The sequence below is a fragment of the Neofelis nebulosa genome, chromosome 2 (assembly GCF_028018385.1).
Source record: "Neofelis nebulosa isolate mNeoNeb1 chromosome 2, mNeoNeb1.pri, whole genome shotgun sequence".
Classification (NCBI taxonomy): Eukaryota; Metazoa; Chordata; class Mammalia; order Carnivora; family Felidae; genus Neofelis; species Neofelis nebulosa.
The window spans coordinates 185360256-185376525 of record NC_080783.1 but is presented as its reverse complement, the minus strand read 5'-3'; the positions used below and the strand labels follow the sequence as shown (position 1 = coordinate 185376525).

Sequence of the window (16270 nt, the reverse complement as noted above, 5' to 3'; positions counted from 1 at the left end):
TCCTAGGGAGTCAGAAGTGCAGATGGAAGAAACTCAGCCTGCAGGCCCCTCAGACATCCAGGCAGGGAGGAAGGCCCCCCCCTGGAGCTCCATGGGTATTTGGAGAAGGCCTGGCCGTCCTTCCTCCCTCATGTCCTAGACAGCCTTTCTGTCTGGCCTCTCAGGGGTCTAATGTCCAGGAGTTTCTGGACCATTCAGAGATCCAGAATTCCTTTTCTCACCCTCAAAAGTATTTCCAGGAGTTATTTCCTTCTGGGACTGAAGCCTGACTGGGTCTGTGACCATGATGAAAATTCAGTCTTTGTCCAGGGTTAGTGTTCAATGTATGGATCAGAGTCAGAGTTCAGGTTGGGACCACAATAAGGGCTTAATGTAGACCCATGATCAAGACTCAGTCTGTGCCCAGGTCAGGGTTTAATTTTTGACAAAGATCAGGGTTTAGTTTATGGACTGAGTTAGAACTCAGTGTAAGATCAGGATCAGGATTCAGTGTAGGGACCAGGCAGTGTCAAGCCTCAAATTATGACCAGGATCATGTTTAGGCCAGGACTCAGTATGGACTGGGGTGAGGGAGGTCTCAGTCTAAGATCAAGATAACCAGACTTAGGTCTTACCTGTGACCTTGATAGAGGCTGTCCAGGATCAGGCCTCCCTCTGTAATAAGGTCAGGTTTCGGCGTTGGAGGTGTCAGTAAACTTGGGTGACCCCACCCCCAGTCCTTGTATGCCCGGCTCCTTGCTCCCCCTCCTCCTCAGGGGTTTGCCCTCAAAAGGGGAAAAGGCCAAGTTAATACAGTCTGGCTGGGCTGAGAAGTCTCTATCCCCTGTCATGTGCCTAGAGTGCCCTCTGGTGGCACTCCCTAGCAGTGCCTATTTCCTCAGGCTTCCCCAGTCCATCTGGCCATCTCCTACTTAGGGGAGCCTACCCCTCAGGCACTTCCATCCACACCCATCTAGCCAGCTCTACGTTCCTGCGTCACCCCACCTTCCACAAAGAGGTGGAAAACAGGAACTGGCCATGGCAAGTCCCACACACGTAAGGGGCTTTTCTCCCTTCCTGCCCAGAGCAGGCATCTTAATAATTCCCTATTACTGGGGACCTGTAAGATCCCCACCTTTTAGTCATTCGACAAATATGTATTGTGTACTTACCTTGTGCCAGGTGAACACCTGAGTGCACAGCAGTGAACAAGCCGGAAGTGCTAACTTCTTGGAGCTCACATTCCACTCACTTCTCCCCAATCCCCAACTTCCCAAGTCCACAGACCTCCTCAGCAAGGCACTTGCATTAGCAGAAGGTTGGGTGGGATTCAGAACTGGGCAATTCAATGTTCCTTCTCTCTCCTAGATTCAGAGGTTAGACTATTCTAGATTCTGAGTTCTCTGTCTTCATGTCTCAGATGCCTCATCTGGACTCGTGGCTTCCCGACCATCCATATGACAATGGCTTCTAAATCTGCATCCTCTCTTTCCAGAACTCAGGGCTGTGCCTCCAGCAATCACAGGACAGCTCCCCTGGGTTAACAGAATTTTCCTCTTACCACAGCCCTGACTCTTCCTCCACCCTATGCTGAGCTCTCAAATAAAAATTCTAGAAGTTCCTCCTGGAGTCCTCTCTTTCACTCCTCTTGAACTTCCCCAACAGAGAGACCTCCAAAATGGGCATAGAATCTGTCCACTTCCCAGCCACCACTCCAGTCCCAGCACCCCCAGCATATCTCACTGCAATAACCTCCCACTCCACCCCGTTTTCCCTCTTGCCCCTCGACACTCTATTTTCCACACAGAAGGCAGAGCGATCTTTACCATCATAAATCAGACCACGTCACTTCCCTGCTTAAAACCCTCCACCTCACTGAGAGTAAAATCCCAACTCTGCATCCTGGTTTACTAAGCTGTACGTGAGCTGAGCAAGATGCCCCCCCTACCCACCCTCCCCAACTTCATCTACAGCCCTTCTTTCTTGGTTGGACACAGAGGCGAAGTTCATTCTCACCTTAGGGCTTTTGCACTGGCCATTTCCTGAGCTTGAAATGTTCTTGCCCTAGACCTTTGCATGACTGACTCTTGTCAGTCAGAGCTCAGCTTAAATGTCACTTCTCAGAGAAAACCTCCCCAGCCACCTGACAAGTCCCTCTGTCACATCTTCTTATGGTGATTTTCTGCACGGCACTTCCGCTAGCTAACATTTTTTGTCTTGTTTACTTAATTCTTTATTGTCTGTCTCCCCCAAGTAGATGTAAGCCCCCCTCCAGAGCTTGTTCACCACTATATTCCCAGTGCTGGACACATAGTAGGGTTCAGGAATTGTTTATTTTTTTAAGTTTATTTATTTATTTTGAGAGAGACAGAGAAAGCACGAGTGGGGGAGGGCAGAGAGAGAGGGAGAGTGGGGGGAATCTCAAGCAGGCTTCCACACTGTCAGCAAAGAGCCTGACGTGGGGCTCGAGCCCACGAACTGTGAGATCATGACCTGAGCCAAAACCAAGAGTTAACCACCACTTAACTGACTGAGCCACCCAGACGCCCCTCAGGAATTGTTTAAATCATTAGTAAAAAATGGTCCTAAGTGGCTGCCCTCATTTCTTCTGGTGGGAACAGAGGGAGGAGATACGAGTTCCCAGCGCCTTAGTAGGCTTCCTTGTCCCAGGCTATTGGGAGTTCCCTCCGGGAAGTGGGGCTCACCCTGCCAACCCCTGAGCCCCACAGGCCCCAGGAAGCACCCCTCCTTTCAGAAGGACCAGCTGTGCCTCCTACACTTGCAGCCCCTGGACTTCTGAGGACAGGCCCTCGTGCCTCCATTCTCAGAGTCTCAGGGGAGGAGTGGGAGGGTCTGGCCCTCATCTCAGAGCCCCTGTGCGGTGTCCCTGCAAGCCAGTCCTGGCTTGAATTCCTCGAGGTCAGGGAGCCCGCTGACTGTGCTGTCAGAGTTGTGTCTTCACTGTCCACAGACTGGCCCCCTGAGCCTGCCTGAGAGGAGCCTACAGACGGGGACAGAGCCATCATCCAGCCTCTGTGTCAGAGAGTGAGGTGTTCCTGGGCCTTGCTGGCTCCTCAGTGGTCTACTGCCCTAGAAGGGCCTGAAGGAGTGTGAGGGGAGGAGCCCCCACCCACAGTAGGAGGCCCAGGAAAGATACGGGGAGTGGGGGAGTGGTTTCTAGGGCTGGCTGTTTGGGAAGTGGGCCCTGGGGTATGGGGAATATCTCCTAATGTACCTGTGGAGGGGGAGGGGACACAGAAGGGACAAAGGATGCCCTTTGGCTAGGGGAGGCAATGGAAGGGAGACTCCAGCGAGCCAATGTTTCCCCCTGGTGCCCCCCCTCCCCAATTCAATTCACTCACACCATGCATTTGTGGCACTGAGCCCTTATCACATGCTCACTCTTCCTCCCACCCTCCCAGACAGGACCTGGAAGTCTTTGGCAGGGAGACGAGGAAGGTCTGGTGGTGTAATTCTAGGCCTCTGCCAGCAGGTGGGAGAGAGGTTGGGGCTGGGCCTACCATTCCAGGCTAGAATCTAGGGGGCCTCGTCCTAAAGAAGGTGGTCCAGACCACACCCCAAGGCAGCATCAGCGGTGGCCCCTCTCACCTCCTGCTCTACCAAGGCAGCAGCAGGTGGCGTCTGAGGCTGAAGACCAGTGATCCAGAAGTGAAACCTGGGAAAGCGGTCTTTCTTGCATGTGCATGCTCAAGCATGTCCACACACACACACACACACACACACACACAGATTGGGGGGTGGGGAAGTGTTCTGAGAAGAGGTCATCAGCTCCAGGGGCTGGATGCTTCAAAGGTTAGGGCCCATCGATCTATGTGAATTAATAGAAATGACCTGCTTGCACCTACGCAGATTCACTTTTCTCCAGGTCAGTGGTGGGGGAGACAGCAGGAGAGGCAGAGGCAGAAAGGGAGTCAGGGGAAGGGAAGAGTCAGAGGGGGAAGAGGCAGAGAGGGTGTCAGCCCTTCCCAGGGCTGGAGGGAAATCCCAGACCAGGGAAGAAGAGCAGTAGAGCCCACCCTGGGAAGAAAAAGGGAGGCTGCTGAAGCCCAAGGTCGATGGGCAGGAAGTTACAGCCAGCAAGGGTGTGCCACCATCTCTGGGCACAGCTTTCCTGTGTCTCTGCAGCGAGGAGGGGCTGGCCCAGGGTTGCGGGATCTCCACCCACCCCCCCCACCCCCCCCCCCGGTCCCCAGCTCCCTTGCTTCTCTTGTGAGGCGGCCTCCATCCCTCTACCAGATGCCCTCACTCACTGGGCAGAACGCAGGCATGTCAGGGGAAAGGTGTAGGCTTTGACCAGCCCCGGGGAGTGCTTCTCTCATCCTTCTCACTGGGTGACTCACTCCTTAACCACCACCACACACACCCACACACACTCTCACATTCGTGTATGACGTTAGATACTGTCACCCAAATACTCCCACACTCCCCATCTCTTACGCGTAGCCAGGCAACCCCATGCACAGACACATAGATTCACCCCGCTCCCAATCTCACACACTTGTTCCCACGATGATCGGTCACACACTCCTCTCCCCTGGGGGCCCCTTCCAGGTCTCCAAGAGGGGCCGGTGCTAGGAAGATGAGGCACTTGGCTAGGAGGACCCCAGAATCAAGGGTGCTCAGCTAGAAGCTCCACAGGCAGCCTCTCACCCCAGGCTGCACCATCACAGAGGACTGGACTCTAGAGGTGCTTTACTGAGGAGAGAGGCTCATCGGGAATGCAGTGGGGATCACACTGAGGCCTTCCTGGTTGGAGGAGCCCCCTCACCATTCATCCCTGTCGTGCGTCAGCCTCAACTCCCCCGGATCTGATCTACCAGTCAGTGGAGTGCTCATCCCAGTTCTACCTTGGGAGACTATCCTGGCTCAAATCAGGACCTCCTCACACCCCCTTAATCCCCAAAGATGATGTTGGGGTAGAGACAAGGAGAGCAGAAGGAGAAGTGGGAGCTGGTGGCCTTTCGCCGTGCGCAGGGCATTCCTCCCTGCCCCTGCTTCCTCCCACCCCTTGGGCTCAGGGGCCTTGCTGGTAGTTAGTCCCTCTCAGAGCAGCTCTGTTCACAGTGCCCGCGTGCCATGGGTGGTGGTGGTAGGGATCGAAGGTCCAGGGGCCCCGTTACTTCAAGTCTAGGGGGTGAGGTAAAGTAGGGCCCAGCAGACCTCACTTAATGGGCCAAGGCACAGCTCCCTCCTTTGGCGAGTGTGCCTCTTCACCGTCACATTCTCCCCTCCAGACGTTCCAGAGATGGGACAGATGAGGCCACCTGTGCCCAGCACCCGACCCATATGGATTTTTTTTTTCTTTTTCCTTTTCCTTCTTCTCCTTCCTCTCTCCCACTCCTCTTTTTTTCTTAAGTGGCACCGAACGAAGGGAGCCCGACAGGGAGTCAGGGCCCGGCACCGGGTCCGCTAGGGGGCGACGCGCTCCCGGGGCAGGTTGAGCTGGACCGCTTCGGTGCGCGGCACATAGGCCGCCGCCGGCGCGGAGGCGTCCAGGGCGAAGGGGCCGGGGCTGGAGCGGCTCGAGGACGCGGCCGAGACGGCAGGGCTGAGCTGCACGGCCGTGGTGTCCTGCGCCGTGCGCTCGCTGCTCTCCATCTCCAGCGCCACCGGCCCGCCGCCGCCGCCGCCCCGGCCCGGGCCCGAGGCCGCCGCCGAGCGCGCGCGGGGCGCGGGGCCCCGGCGGCTACACGCGCAGCAGGCCGCGAAGCAGACGAGCGCCAGCGCCAGCAGCGCCGGCCCCACGACGAGCGGCGCGTTGCTCCGGGGTGGGAAGGAGGCGAAGGCGCCCACCAGCGTCACGTTCACGCCCGCCAGCAGCACGCACAGGCCGCAGGCGCAGAACAGCGCCGGCGACGGCAGCCCGGGCAGCCGACCCCGAGCGCGGCCCGCGAGCGCCTGGGCCGGGGCGCCTCGGCTCTTCTCTGGGGGCGGCATGGGCCTGGGGACGCCGGGCACACATCAGGCTCCGTCCTGCCGCCGGCCCGGCCAGGCCCACCTGGCGAGCTCACGGGAGTCCTGTGGGCACAGAGCGGGAGGGAGGGTCAGCGGGGCACCTCAGTTTCCAGAACTCTCAGCTCTGGGGCGACACTCAGTGCCTGGGAGTGCCGCGGTTATTTTGGCCAGCCCCTTGCTTCTGCCTCTGGGGAGCAGAACCCATCCTGTATGGGAATTGGCTCTGGACTCTCTGGTGGCTAATCTTACCATCCTCCCTCCAGTCCTTCAGACAGATGCAATTCCTCCACCTCCTCTACTCCAGGAAGCCTTCCTGCATTAATTAAATTAAGCGAGTGAAAGGCTGTAAAGTGCCCAACGTGTGCCTAGGTGCTCATAAAATGACAATCATCATCAGTAGTCCTAATTAGAGGGCAGATGGCGGCTCTTGGGATTTAGACAACTTCTAACACCTTGCAAGTGGAAGCAGCCTTAGAAACCATCTGCTCAAGCCCTTCCTTGTCTAGATAAGGAAACTGAAGCCCAGAGAGCTCTAGCAATTTACCCAAGATCCAGGACCAGGATCTAATGACCTGCCACCTGGCCTGGGTGTCCCCACCCTAGGCTCTGGTAGGCACAGCAGTGACATTAACTTTCCTGAACATCAGATGAGGCCCTGGAGTGAGTGACCACGTGAGAGTAAGGAGCTCGTGATGTTTCAGATGGCCAGTGAGAAGGGACAGTCCCTACATGGGCTGGGGCAGACCCAAGATCCTTCGTAGACCGACAGATTCCAATCCTGTCCCTGTCCCACCCCCAGGACTCTACTATTAAACCTGGACTTGAAAGCCTAATCACTGGTTGCTGGAATGCCTTTCTAGTGTTCTCTAATTGTCTCTGGTTCTGGGATCTATCACTGACTTCTAGAATTCTGGGAATACATGCAGAAGCAAAGGTAATGAAATTAGAGTCTGGAGCTTTAGGACTTCTATTTGAGAATTCTGTTCTATAACATGAAATCACAGGTATAAAGGTCCTCAAAGGATGAGATCATAGCTATGGAACTGTGTTAGGATTGTGAAAAAATGTCAGAAAAGGCTCTGAGTGGGGATGAGAGGGAGTCATGGGGGTAGTGGTACCGCAGGTGGGAGCAGAGCATGCAGGTTGAGTAACTGAGCGTGACTGAGTGGCCTCTCTGTGCTTCAGTGTTAACACCTGTAGTGTGGAGTCAGTGATAGAACCTACCTCATAGGGTGTAGTGATCATTAAATGCTTTAAGCTAAATCGGGTGCTTTGAACAGTGCTTGGAGGACAGTGGGAATTCAATAACTGTCAGCCATGTTGTCACGGTGGTGGCTGCTAGAGAAGGGTATCTATAAGGTCTCAGATCTGGGAGGTGGGGTGTGTCAGTTTGGAAACAGAACAGTTGATCTATCCCTCAGGTGGGACTGCCTTGGGACTGAGCCCAGAGTTGTCCTTCCTGAGTCTGCAAAGCCTGCACACTGTGGGGTTGGAGAGAATGTGATGACTGGGTGAGTGAAAGCGAGGGCTAGTGTGGGAGAGGGGCAGCATAGTCCTTGCTCGACACAGGCTGGAATCAGCCTGGCCCACGCACGTCAGAGGGCCAGGAGGGCCACCTCTGCTTCTTGCCCAGATCTGATCACTTCAGGGCTCCCCTCCCTGGCACCACTGTGAGAGGTAGAAGTTCTGTTGGGACTCTGGCCAGAAGCACCTTGCTGACTCAGCCAGCTGACCCAGAGCCAGAAATCCCCAAATCCTGGCCAAGCAAGCACTTGCTGACCTTTCAGAGGACTTATAAACCACAGATTCCTCAGGAAGCTCCACATTTGCATGAACCATCCGCTCCCTTTAACCTGCAGCCTTTGGCTCTGCCAGGCAGAAATAGCAACCACTGGAGGATACAACACTTCAACAGTTGGCAAAGCATGTTCACAGCCATGACATCACGGAATCCCTACAAGCGCTTGATACTTATCAACAGTATCAACACATTTTACAACTGACGCAACTGAGGCTCAGGGAGGGAAGTGGATCTGGGCTCTTGTGGCTGGAGTAGAAGGAAGACCAGACATTCTGGGACCAGAGTCAGAGAATACATACATAATCTGGTGCACACCATATGTGATCTTGCTTCATTTTAAAGAGAAGGATTTGATCTCCTCAGGGTTGATGTGGACATGAATCCTAACAGCCTCTTCCTGTTGCCCTCAGGAGGGGCTGTGAGATTCTCCAATTTTTCCCCCTTCTCAAGTCCCTCCCCCATATTCTCAATATCCAGTATTATCTGAATGAGATAGGTGCCCCCCCTCCCCCTCCCCTGTGGGGAAGGCTCCATCTGAGGCTGAGGTGGAGTCTGGTCCTTCACCTCACCTCACACAGATTCTTGAAAGGCAACATTGGACAAGGGTTGGGGAGGCCCTGGAGGGTCCAGCTCTTTTTTCTTTTCCCTTCTAGGGAAGATTCTTTGGGTTTCAGTTTTACTATGATGTGCCTAGGTGTGATTTCCTCTGTATTTATCTTTCTTGTACTTTCTGGTGCTTCTACAACCTGTGGCTTGATTTTCCCCACAGTTTTGGAAATTTTTCAGGCATTATCTTTTTCCTCATTCTCTTTCTTCTCTCCTGGAACCTGAATTGTGCATATGTTCAACCATATGACGTTGTCCCACACGTCTCTTACACTCTGTTCTCTATTTTCTTTCTTTCTTTTTTTAACATTTATTCATCTTTGAGAGACAGAGAGAGAGCACAAGCGGGGGAGGGGCAGAGAGAGAGGGAAACACTGAATCCGAAGCAGGCTCCAGGCTCTGAGCTGTCAGCACAGAGCCTGATTTGGGTTTCGGCCTCAGGAACCGTGAGATCATGACCTGAGCCGAAGTTGAAAACTTAACCAACTGAGCCACCCAGGCGCCCCTCTGTTCTGTTATTTTCTAGCCTTTTTTTCCTCTTTCTGTGTTTCTATCTGGATGCTTTCTTAAAATTGATTTGTCATCCAACTCACTAATCCTCTCTTTACCTGTGTCTTCTTTGCTCTAAAATCCAACCATTCAGTTCTTAATTTCAATTGTTACACTGTTTCAGTTCTAGAATTTCCACTTGATTCTTTTTCATAGCTTCCAGTATTCTACTGACAGAATCCCTCTTATCTATTTTCTTGAACAGATTAAGCCCTTTAAGTTCTTGTCTGAAGACTACAACATCTGTGTTGCCTATTTCTATTGTCTAATTGCCCTTGGCTTTTGGTCATTTAGTCTAATCTCCTGGAAGGCTAGATAAGTTATTGAATGCCCAACATTGTGCATGAAAAATCGTAGAGATAGCATGAGGTTCCAGATGATGTTACCTTCGTCCAGAGATTTACTTTTGTTTCTGACAGGCAGTTTAAGGGATAGGCCACCTTAACCCAGTCTGGGATTGCACTGACTGGGAGCCGTGTTTCAGTCTTCCTGAGTCTGGCCTGTATTCGTTTAACCATTACTCTCAGAGAATAGGCTGTTGGGCCCCCTAACCAAAAGCTAAAGGTTTTAACAAGGTTCTCCCCTCTTAAGCCCTGAATTCCAATGTCGACTTCCTAATTTATGGCCACTGTCTCCTACACACTGGAAAAAATTCCTTAAGGGAAAAATGAACCAAATAACACTTCTCTCCAAGATCTTAGCCCCTCAAGTCCTTACTGTCTTCATAGCTCTCCCATGCCTTTGAACAGATTTCTTAAATTTAATCCCGCCTTTTAGTTATCCTCAGTGCGTAAGTTGGTCTGATACAAGCTAGTCTATCCAGAAACAGGTCTAGATGGGAATCTGAAATTAGCACTAATTTAGCTAAGTAGGTTGTGCTATGTTGAACATTTTGCAATAATATCTAATTTAGTTTTTACAACATGAGATTAAGTATTGCTGTTATATCCCCATTTTATAGATGAGGATACTGAAGCACAAAAAGATTAATTAAGTTCACCCCAAGATCTCTGAGGGGCCGTGGTGGTGCCAGGACTTGAAACCTGGTGTCCGGACCCTGCAGCCTGAGTTCTCAATCAAGCTAGTCTAGTGCTAGGTTTGCTAAATGCTTGTTGAATGACTGGAACACAGGGCATGGACTCTCCTCGGGCCCTGTAGCTAAGCTCCTGTAATCAGCACTTACACTGCTCCAAAGTCAACAATAGAGGAGGGGGCTGGTGTGTTTTGTGCATCTCTCGAGAAAAGTAAACTCACTTTTCTCCTTCTGTTGCTTAGCACACTCAGCGCAACAAAAGCACTAGCGGGGGACTGAGCTTCCAAGTGCCAATTGTCAATGAATGATTATTTGCTTCTGGGATGCAGAGCTGACTCTGAAAGACAAAACTACCCCCAGAGTCTCCACCCCAGGCAGGGAAAGGGCTAAGGGTTGATAGGTGTCTCCAGCCTGGTTAACTGGGATCCAGGGTGCAAAGGGGAGGGATGTTGAGGTTCCTCAGCTATTGCAATTCAGTTTGTGCCACTGTCTCCATCTGACTGACTGTGGCCCTCCAGCTGGGGCTGCTGCAATGTCAGATGCTATTTTGTGGTGGGTGCTCTGACTAACTCTATTGTGTGGTGTCACTGGTGCCATTCACTAAATCTTTTTTGTTCTCCCCCTTCTGAACACATGTTAAAATTGGACTGAGTGGCCAATTTGTGACTAGGTGGGGCCATGTGAGTAGTTCTGGCCAATGAACGGCACCATGCATCACTTGTAGGCTCTATTGCTTCTGGATTATTTAATTTCAGAAGCAGGAACCTTTGGGATGATGCTATCACATTCCCAAATCCTTTAAGCCCTCTCCACTTCGATCTCATTGCCTGAACAGGAGGGAAGGCCATTGCTCTGAATCTTGAGTTGTTAGGATTGGAACAGACCTTCTCTTTAGTGAGCACTCCAATCTGCTGACCTGGTAGAAATCACCTAGTTCAACCCCTTCATCTATGGATGGGAGAAACTGAAGCTTGGAATGGAAAACGTCATGGAGGGTGTCTGTGGCCAAGTCAGTCCAGAACCAAGCCCAAACCAAAAAAAATATATTTTATATACATATATTTATAATATACATACTATACATATATAATATATATATGCTATACATATATAATATACATACTATACATATATAATATATATATGCTATACATATATAATATGTATTATATATAACATACACATATAATACATGATATACATATAATATATTATATATAATATACATGTATAATATATATAATATACATATATAGTATACAATATACACATATATTATATAGTTATATAATATACACATATAATATATATAATATACATATATATTATATAGCTATATAATATATATTATATATAATGACATAATGGGGTGCCTGAGTGGCTCAGTTGGTTGAGCGTCAAACTCTCAATTTTGGCTCAGGTCATGATCCTGGGGTCATGGGATTGAGCCCCTCTGCCTCTCCCCTGTTTGTGTGCATGCTTTCTCTCTCTCTCTCTCTCTCTCTCTCTCTCTCTATATATATATATATATATATATATATATATAACATATTCTATATTATTTATAATATAAAACATATAATATAAAACATTATATATAATATAGATAAGATATATATATATATATATATATATATATATATATATATATTACTTATTACTATCCAGCTAATCATCAGCAATCCTGGGGCCAAAGGAGGGTGGTCCTCAGTAGGAGGAGGCAAGAGCTCCTGGAAAGAGGGTCTCTGCCTGAAGCCCCTTCAGGTCAGCTGGCCACCCCCACCCCTGGGTCAATCCACAAATCTGGGGTGTCTGTTATACAAGAGCGGTGGCTTGACCAGGGGCAGCTGCCAGGCCTCCTGGTCCCGGGTTCCTGCTCCAAGGGCTCAAGAGCCTCTGGGTGAAGGGGTTGAGGCTTTAGTCCAGGCGTTAGTCACTAGTCCCAGCCCCTGTCCTCCAGGTGGGATTGAGTCCCTTATTTGCTCAGCCTGGCTCTTTACCCTTCACTGTGAACCCCTCTGTTCCCCTTAATCTTAGCCCTTCTATTCTCCCTCAGTCCGTGAAGGTCTGGGCCAACTCTCAGGCCCCCAACACTTCTACCATGCTCTCTATCCCTAACTCTCTCCCTATCCTCAGGGAACCTCCCACACCACCATTACTCAGTGCTGGCTTATTCACTACCCTGGAAGCTCTCAGCTTCTGCCAGCTGAATTCTGCCTCCCCAGACAGAGCTGAAAGAGCTGCTACCACCCCCACCCCAGTCCATCCCACAGGCCACCCTTGGCCCCTCATAGATTCCCCAAGCTGGAAACAAGGCTTGAGGATGAAGTCTGAAAGTGTGACTCCCAGTTCCTGTGTCTGACTCCTGGGCCCCATTATCCTAGTCCCAGAGTGGATGTGCACGTGCGCGCGCGCACACACACACACACACACACACACACAGACACACACACACAAACCCCACATGCACAATGATCAGACATACCCAGAAATACAAATACAGATGTAATATACTCTGAGAGCTGCAAACAGCGGCCAACACATAGACAGACACTCTCTAAGGTGCCTGCCTATACAGTGGAAATGAGCTGCTTCCCAGTAGATGGGCTCTGGAGAATTCTCTTTGCCTGGGAGCATGGGGGGTGGGTAATTTGGTGATAAGGAGAGCTGGGGCCTATGGGAGGGGTGATGGGAGTTCCATTCTAGCTGCTCTGATGGCACCCTCCCCTTTACAGGGGGTTCCCATGCCTGAAACAGGCGAGTACTTGACGCTCCCCTCACTGAGGCTCAGATTTGCCATTGGGAAAGTGGGAGTTTGGTCTAGATGATCTTTGCCGGCCCAGCAGGCTCTGGCTTCCTGCACAGCTGAGGGTCCCCAGGCACACAGGACTCTGCAGCAATCACAGCTCTGTGGTTATCAAACCAAGTCTGCACCCAGGCAAGCCAGACTTGGATCTTCAGCCTCAGTCTGGGCTTGTGCCTCCACTCCATGCAACTCAGCTGCCTGGAGCTAGCGGGAGGGGTAGCGGAAGGGGGTACTAAAGACTCCCTGGTGTGGACGTGCCCTTCCTGCCCTCCAGTCTGAGTCCCAGCACTGAGAGACTTCAGCATCCTGGGCACAACCGCTCTACCCTGTGCCCTCCTACTTGGTTGGCTCCTCATCTCCAGTGCCCAGTTCCCCCATTCCACCCCAGTGACCCTTTCCCTCACCAACTCTGACCCTCATCACCCCTGTCATCACCACGAGCCTCCTACTCTCCACCATAACCTCACTGCTACCACTATAGAAACACTGGTACAGCACCTACTATGTGCCAAACACTCTTTCAAGCCCTTTATATATGTTATATATCATCTCATTTAAGCCCCGTGACAACTCTATAGGCAGATGCTTTTGCCATCTCTGTTTTCAGATGGGGACACAGAGGCTCAGAGAGGTTGCACTGCTTGTTATAGACATGGTGATAATATGTGGCCGATCTGGGATTCACACCTAGGCAGTGTGTCTTCTAAACCTGTGCTCTTCACTGTGACTCTGTACTGTCTCTTGCTGTGACTGTTCTCTGATCTAGTGCAGGCCTGGAACTATCAGCATTTTCTCCATGAGCCTTTAATCTCCACTTCCTTTTCTGCACACTACGTCACTTCAGTTACTCCCCTGCAATTTACCTTGTCCTGCAGCCTCACCTGTTCCTTTGTCCTTCTGCCAGAGCTCCCTAGCAAAGTCTCGACCCTGCATCGGTCAGGCTTTCTGCTTCCTCCAAGTCTGTGCCCAAACGGTTAAGCCACACAGGTGAAAAGAAAATCACCAGCTGGCACGTCTCTGGCATCGCTCAGGCCCCCAAGGCTGTAGGGAAACCTCCCCCTTCCCAGTCGGTGTTCATCAGCCTCCCTCACTGTGACTGCACCTCCTCCTGGATGCATTCACACCTCTCCTGTCCTAAAACAAAACCAGACCCTCCTTCCACCCCACCTCTGCCTCCATATAACACTCTATTCCTTTCTTCAAAGTGTTTCCTCTTGGAAACAGTCTCCTTAAACTTCATTTTCTCCCACAAAGCCCGGACTCCCAGCCAGAAACCTGGGCTTCATCCTCCCTCTTCCTTCTCCCTCAGGCTTTCCACCGCACTTTCCCAACCCAATCCATCACCAGGCCCTGCAGATTCTTCCCTCTGAGTGTCTCTAGAACCCATCCCTTCCTTTTCAGTCTCACCGCTGCCCCACCATCCCCCTCCTCCATGTCTCCCTAGTGGCTACATCTCTCCTGGGCTCCCACTGCTGCCATCCTGGCTGGCTTCCTCCAGGCCGCCCCCTTGATTTTGCTCAAGTGGAGCTGAACTCACCACGTGTGGCCAGGTGAACACGCTGCTTCCTGTGCCTGAAACATGGTCTACTTTCCTTTCACCTGGCTAAGTCCAGCTCAACCTTCAGAGTGCAGCCGGGACATCACTTCCCTCAGAAAACCTTCCTTAACTCCCCAAATCAGCAGGGCCAGATCAGGTGTCCAGGTCTGCATCCTCCAACTTTCTTCCTGGAGGACCAGCATTATACTCATCTTGTTTGCTGCTAGTCCCCAGTGAAGCGCCTGACTGTCCCCAGGTGCCCAGGGAATATTGGTTAAACAAACGGTGAAGACAGAGGTTGGTCACAGGGGTCTCCTGGCTTCACCTGTGTCCTGGTTTTGAAGTGACTCTATGCCCACTTCTCTATGCTGACTTCCTGTTCACTTTGGGCCTTGGGAACAATGGCGGTCAGCTGGGGGAGGGCTGGAGGTGGGTCCTAGGGCAAATTCCCACTGAGTTATAGAGCAGGGAGAGATCAGGGTCAGGCAGAGGGGGCCCAATGCCGTCACCCCATGCTGCATGTGCCCTTCTCCTGTTTTCCTCTCTTTCTCATCTTTTCTGGGAAGTCTGTCCCAGGCTACAGGTCCCTGACCCCTTGTCTGGGCACTACTCCGTTCTGCTAGGGTTTCGGGCTGGATGGAGCATGGCCTCCATTCCCTAAAGACTCCCCTCCTGGCCGCCCTCTCCCGCCGGTCTCATCCCCTTGACCCCCGCCCCCTCCTCAACCGCCCCCAACTCGTGGGGCTTTCACTTGCCTGGGCCAGTCGGTGGGTGGTCGGAGGCTTCTCTGAGCACCCCGGGCTAGCAGGAGGGGCCGGGGGGCACGGAGGGTGGGGGTGGGGAGCGCAGCCCCCAGGCAGGCCCCGCCCCTCGTGGCGGCGAGCCGGGAGGTGCGGCGGCGGGTTCGGGGCGCCCCTCGCGCAGCGTCGCAGCCGCCGCTGGGCCCCGGGGCTCCCGGGTGGAGCGGCGTTCTGACGGAGCGTCTTCCTGTCTTCCTCTCCGCACCGCCCCTCTCCCCTTCCCTCCTCTACGTTCTGCGGCTTCTAGCACCTTGCCCTGGGCTCCCAGCACCCCCACGGTTTCCAGCCCGGACTTTCGGGCCGGACGCAGACGTTGCCACTCACTCTGGAGCGAGGGACGTAGGTGGCGCGGGTTCCGTCTGCAGACCCTGACGGATTCCCCACCTTCCCTGGAGAGAACGGGGGTGGGGCTGTGGGGGCAGGGAGCCTTCTCTCGGGAAGGGGCTTGCTTTCAGCCACCCTTCCCAGAACACCGCCCACCAATCCCGCGCTCGAGAACGGGGTGTGGCCACGAGCCCCTTGTAGGAGGACACACGTGTCCCACTGGGATCTGCAAGAGGTCCAGTGGGGGGCGAAGGATGGAGAGGGAGGACTGGGTGGGAGACTGAGATGCTGATTTCCAGAACCTGGAGTTCAGCTGGAAGAGCATCTCCTCCAACCTCTGTCTTCATTCATTTGCTCATCCATTCATAAACCCTCTGCGATGTGAACCACGTGCCAGGCAACGTTCCTCCTGACAGTGGCCCTGGGAAGGCGGCGCTACACTCATTCTCTGGCTGCAGATGAGGAAACTGAGGCGCAAGGCCCCACAGCCTCTTGCCCAGAACTCCGGCCCCAGGACTTGTGGACGCAGAGGTGGGATGTGAGTCACCCCCAGACTCCAGCCCAGCCTGGTCAGTCCTCCAGGTTGGCCAGCAGGGCTGTGACTTCCAAGGGGCTGCCTGGACCAAACCAAGCACTCCCCACTTCAGTGAGTTCTCTGACCCATGGTGGACTTTCCCTTCACCTGGCTAACTCCAGCTCAACCTTCAGAGTGCAGATGGGACATCACTTCCCTCAGGACGCCTTCCTTAAACCCCCAAACCAGCAGGTGAGATCAGGTGTCCAGATCTGTATCCTCCAGCTTTCTTCCTGGAGCACCAGCATCATTACCCCCTGTGGGGCCAGCCAGGCACAGCCACAG

The 16270-nt window shown here is 52.6% G+C and overlaps 1 protein-coding gene across 1 annotated transcript; it reads right to left on the bottom strand.

Annotated features, from left to right (window-relative positions):
• Positions 1 to 4191: 4191 nt before the first annotated feature.
• On the bottom strand, positions 4192 to 6163 carry TMEM275 (transmembrane protein 275). Its single transcript, XM_058698042.1, has one exon. The coding sequence runs from the start codon at positions 5935 to 5937 to the stop codon at positions 5410 to 5412; it is 528 nt and encodes a 175-aa protein (XP_058554025.1). The 5' UTR covers positions 5938 to 6163; the 3' UTR covers positions 4192 to 5409.
• Between the last annotated feature and the right edge of the window lie 10107 nt (positions 6164 to 16270).

Excerpts from the sequence above, each read along its gene's own strand:
- TMEM275 (XM_058698042.1), bottom strand. The coding sequence starts at position 5,937 with ATGCCGCCCCCAGAGAAGAGCCGAGGCGCCCCGGCCCAGGCGCTCGCG.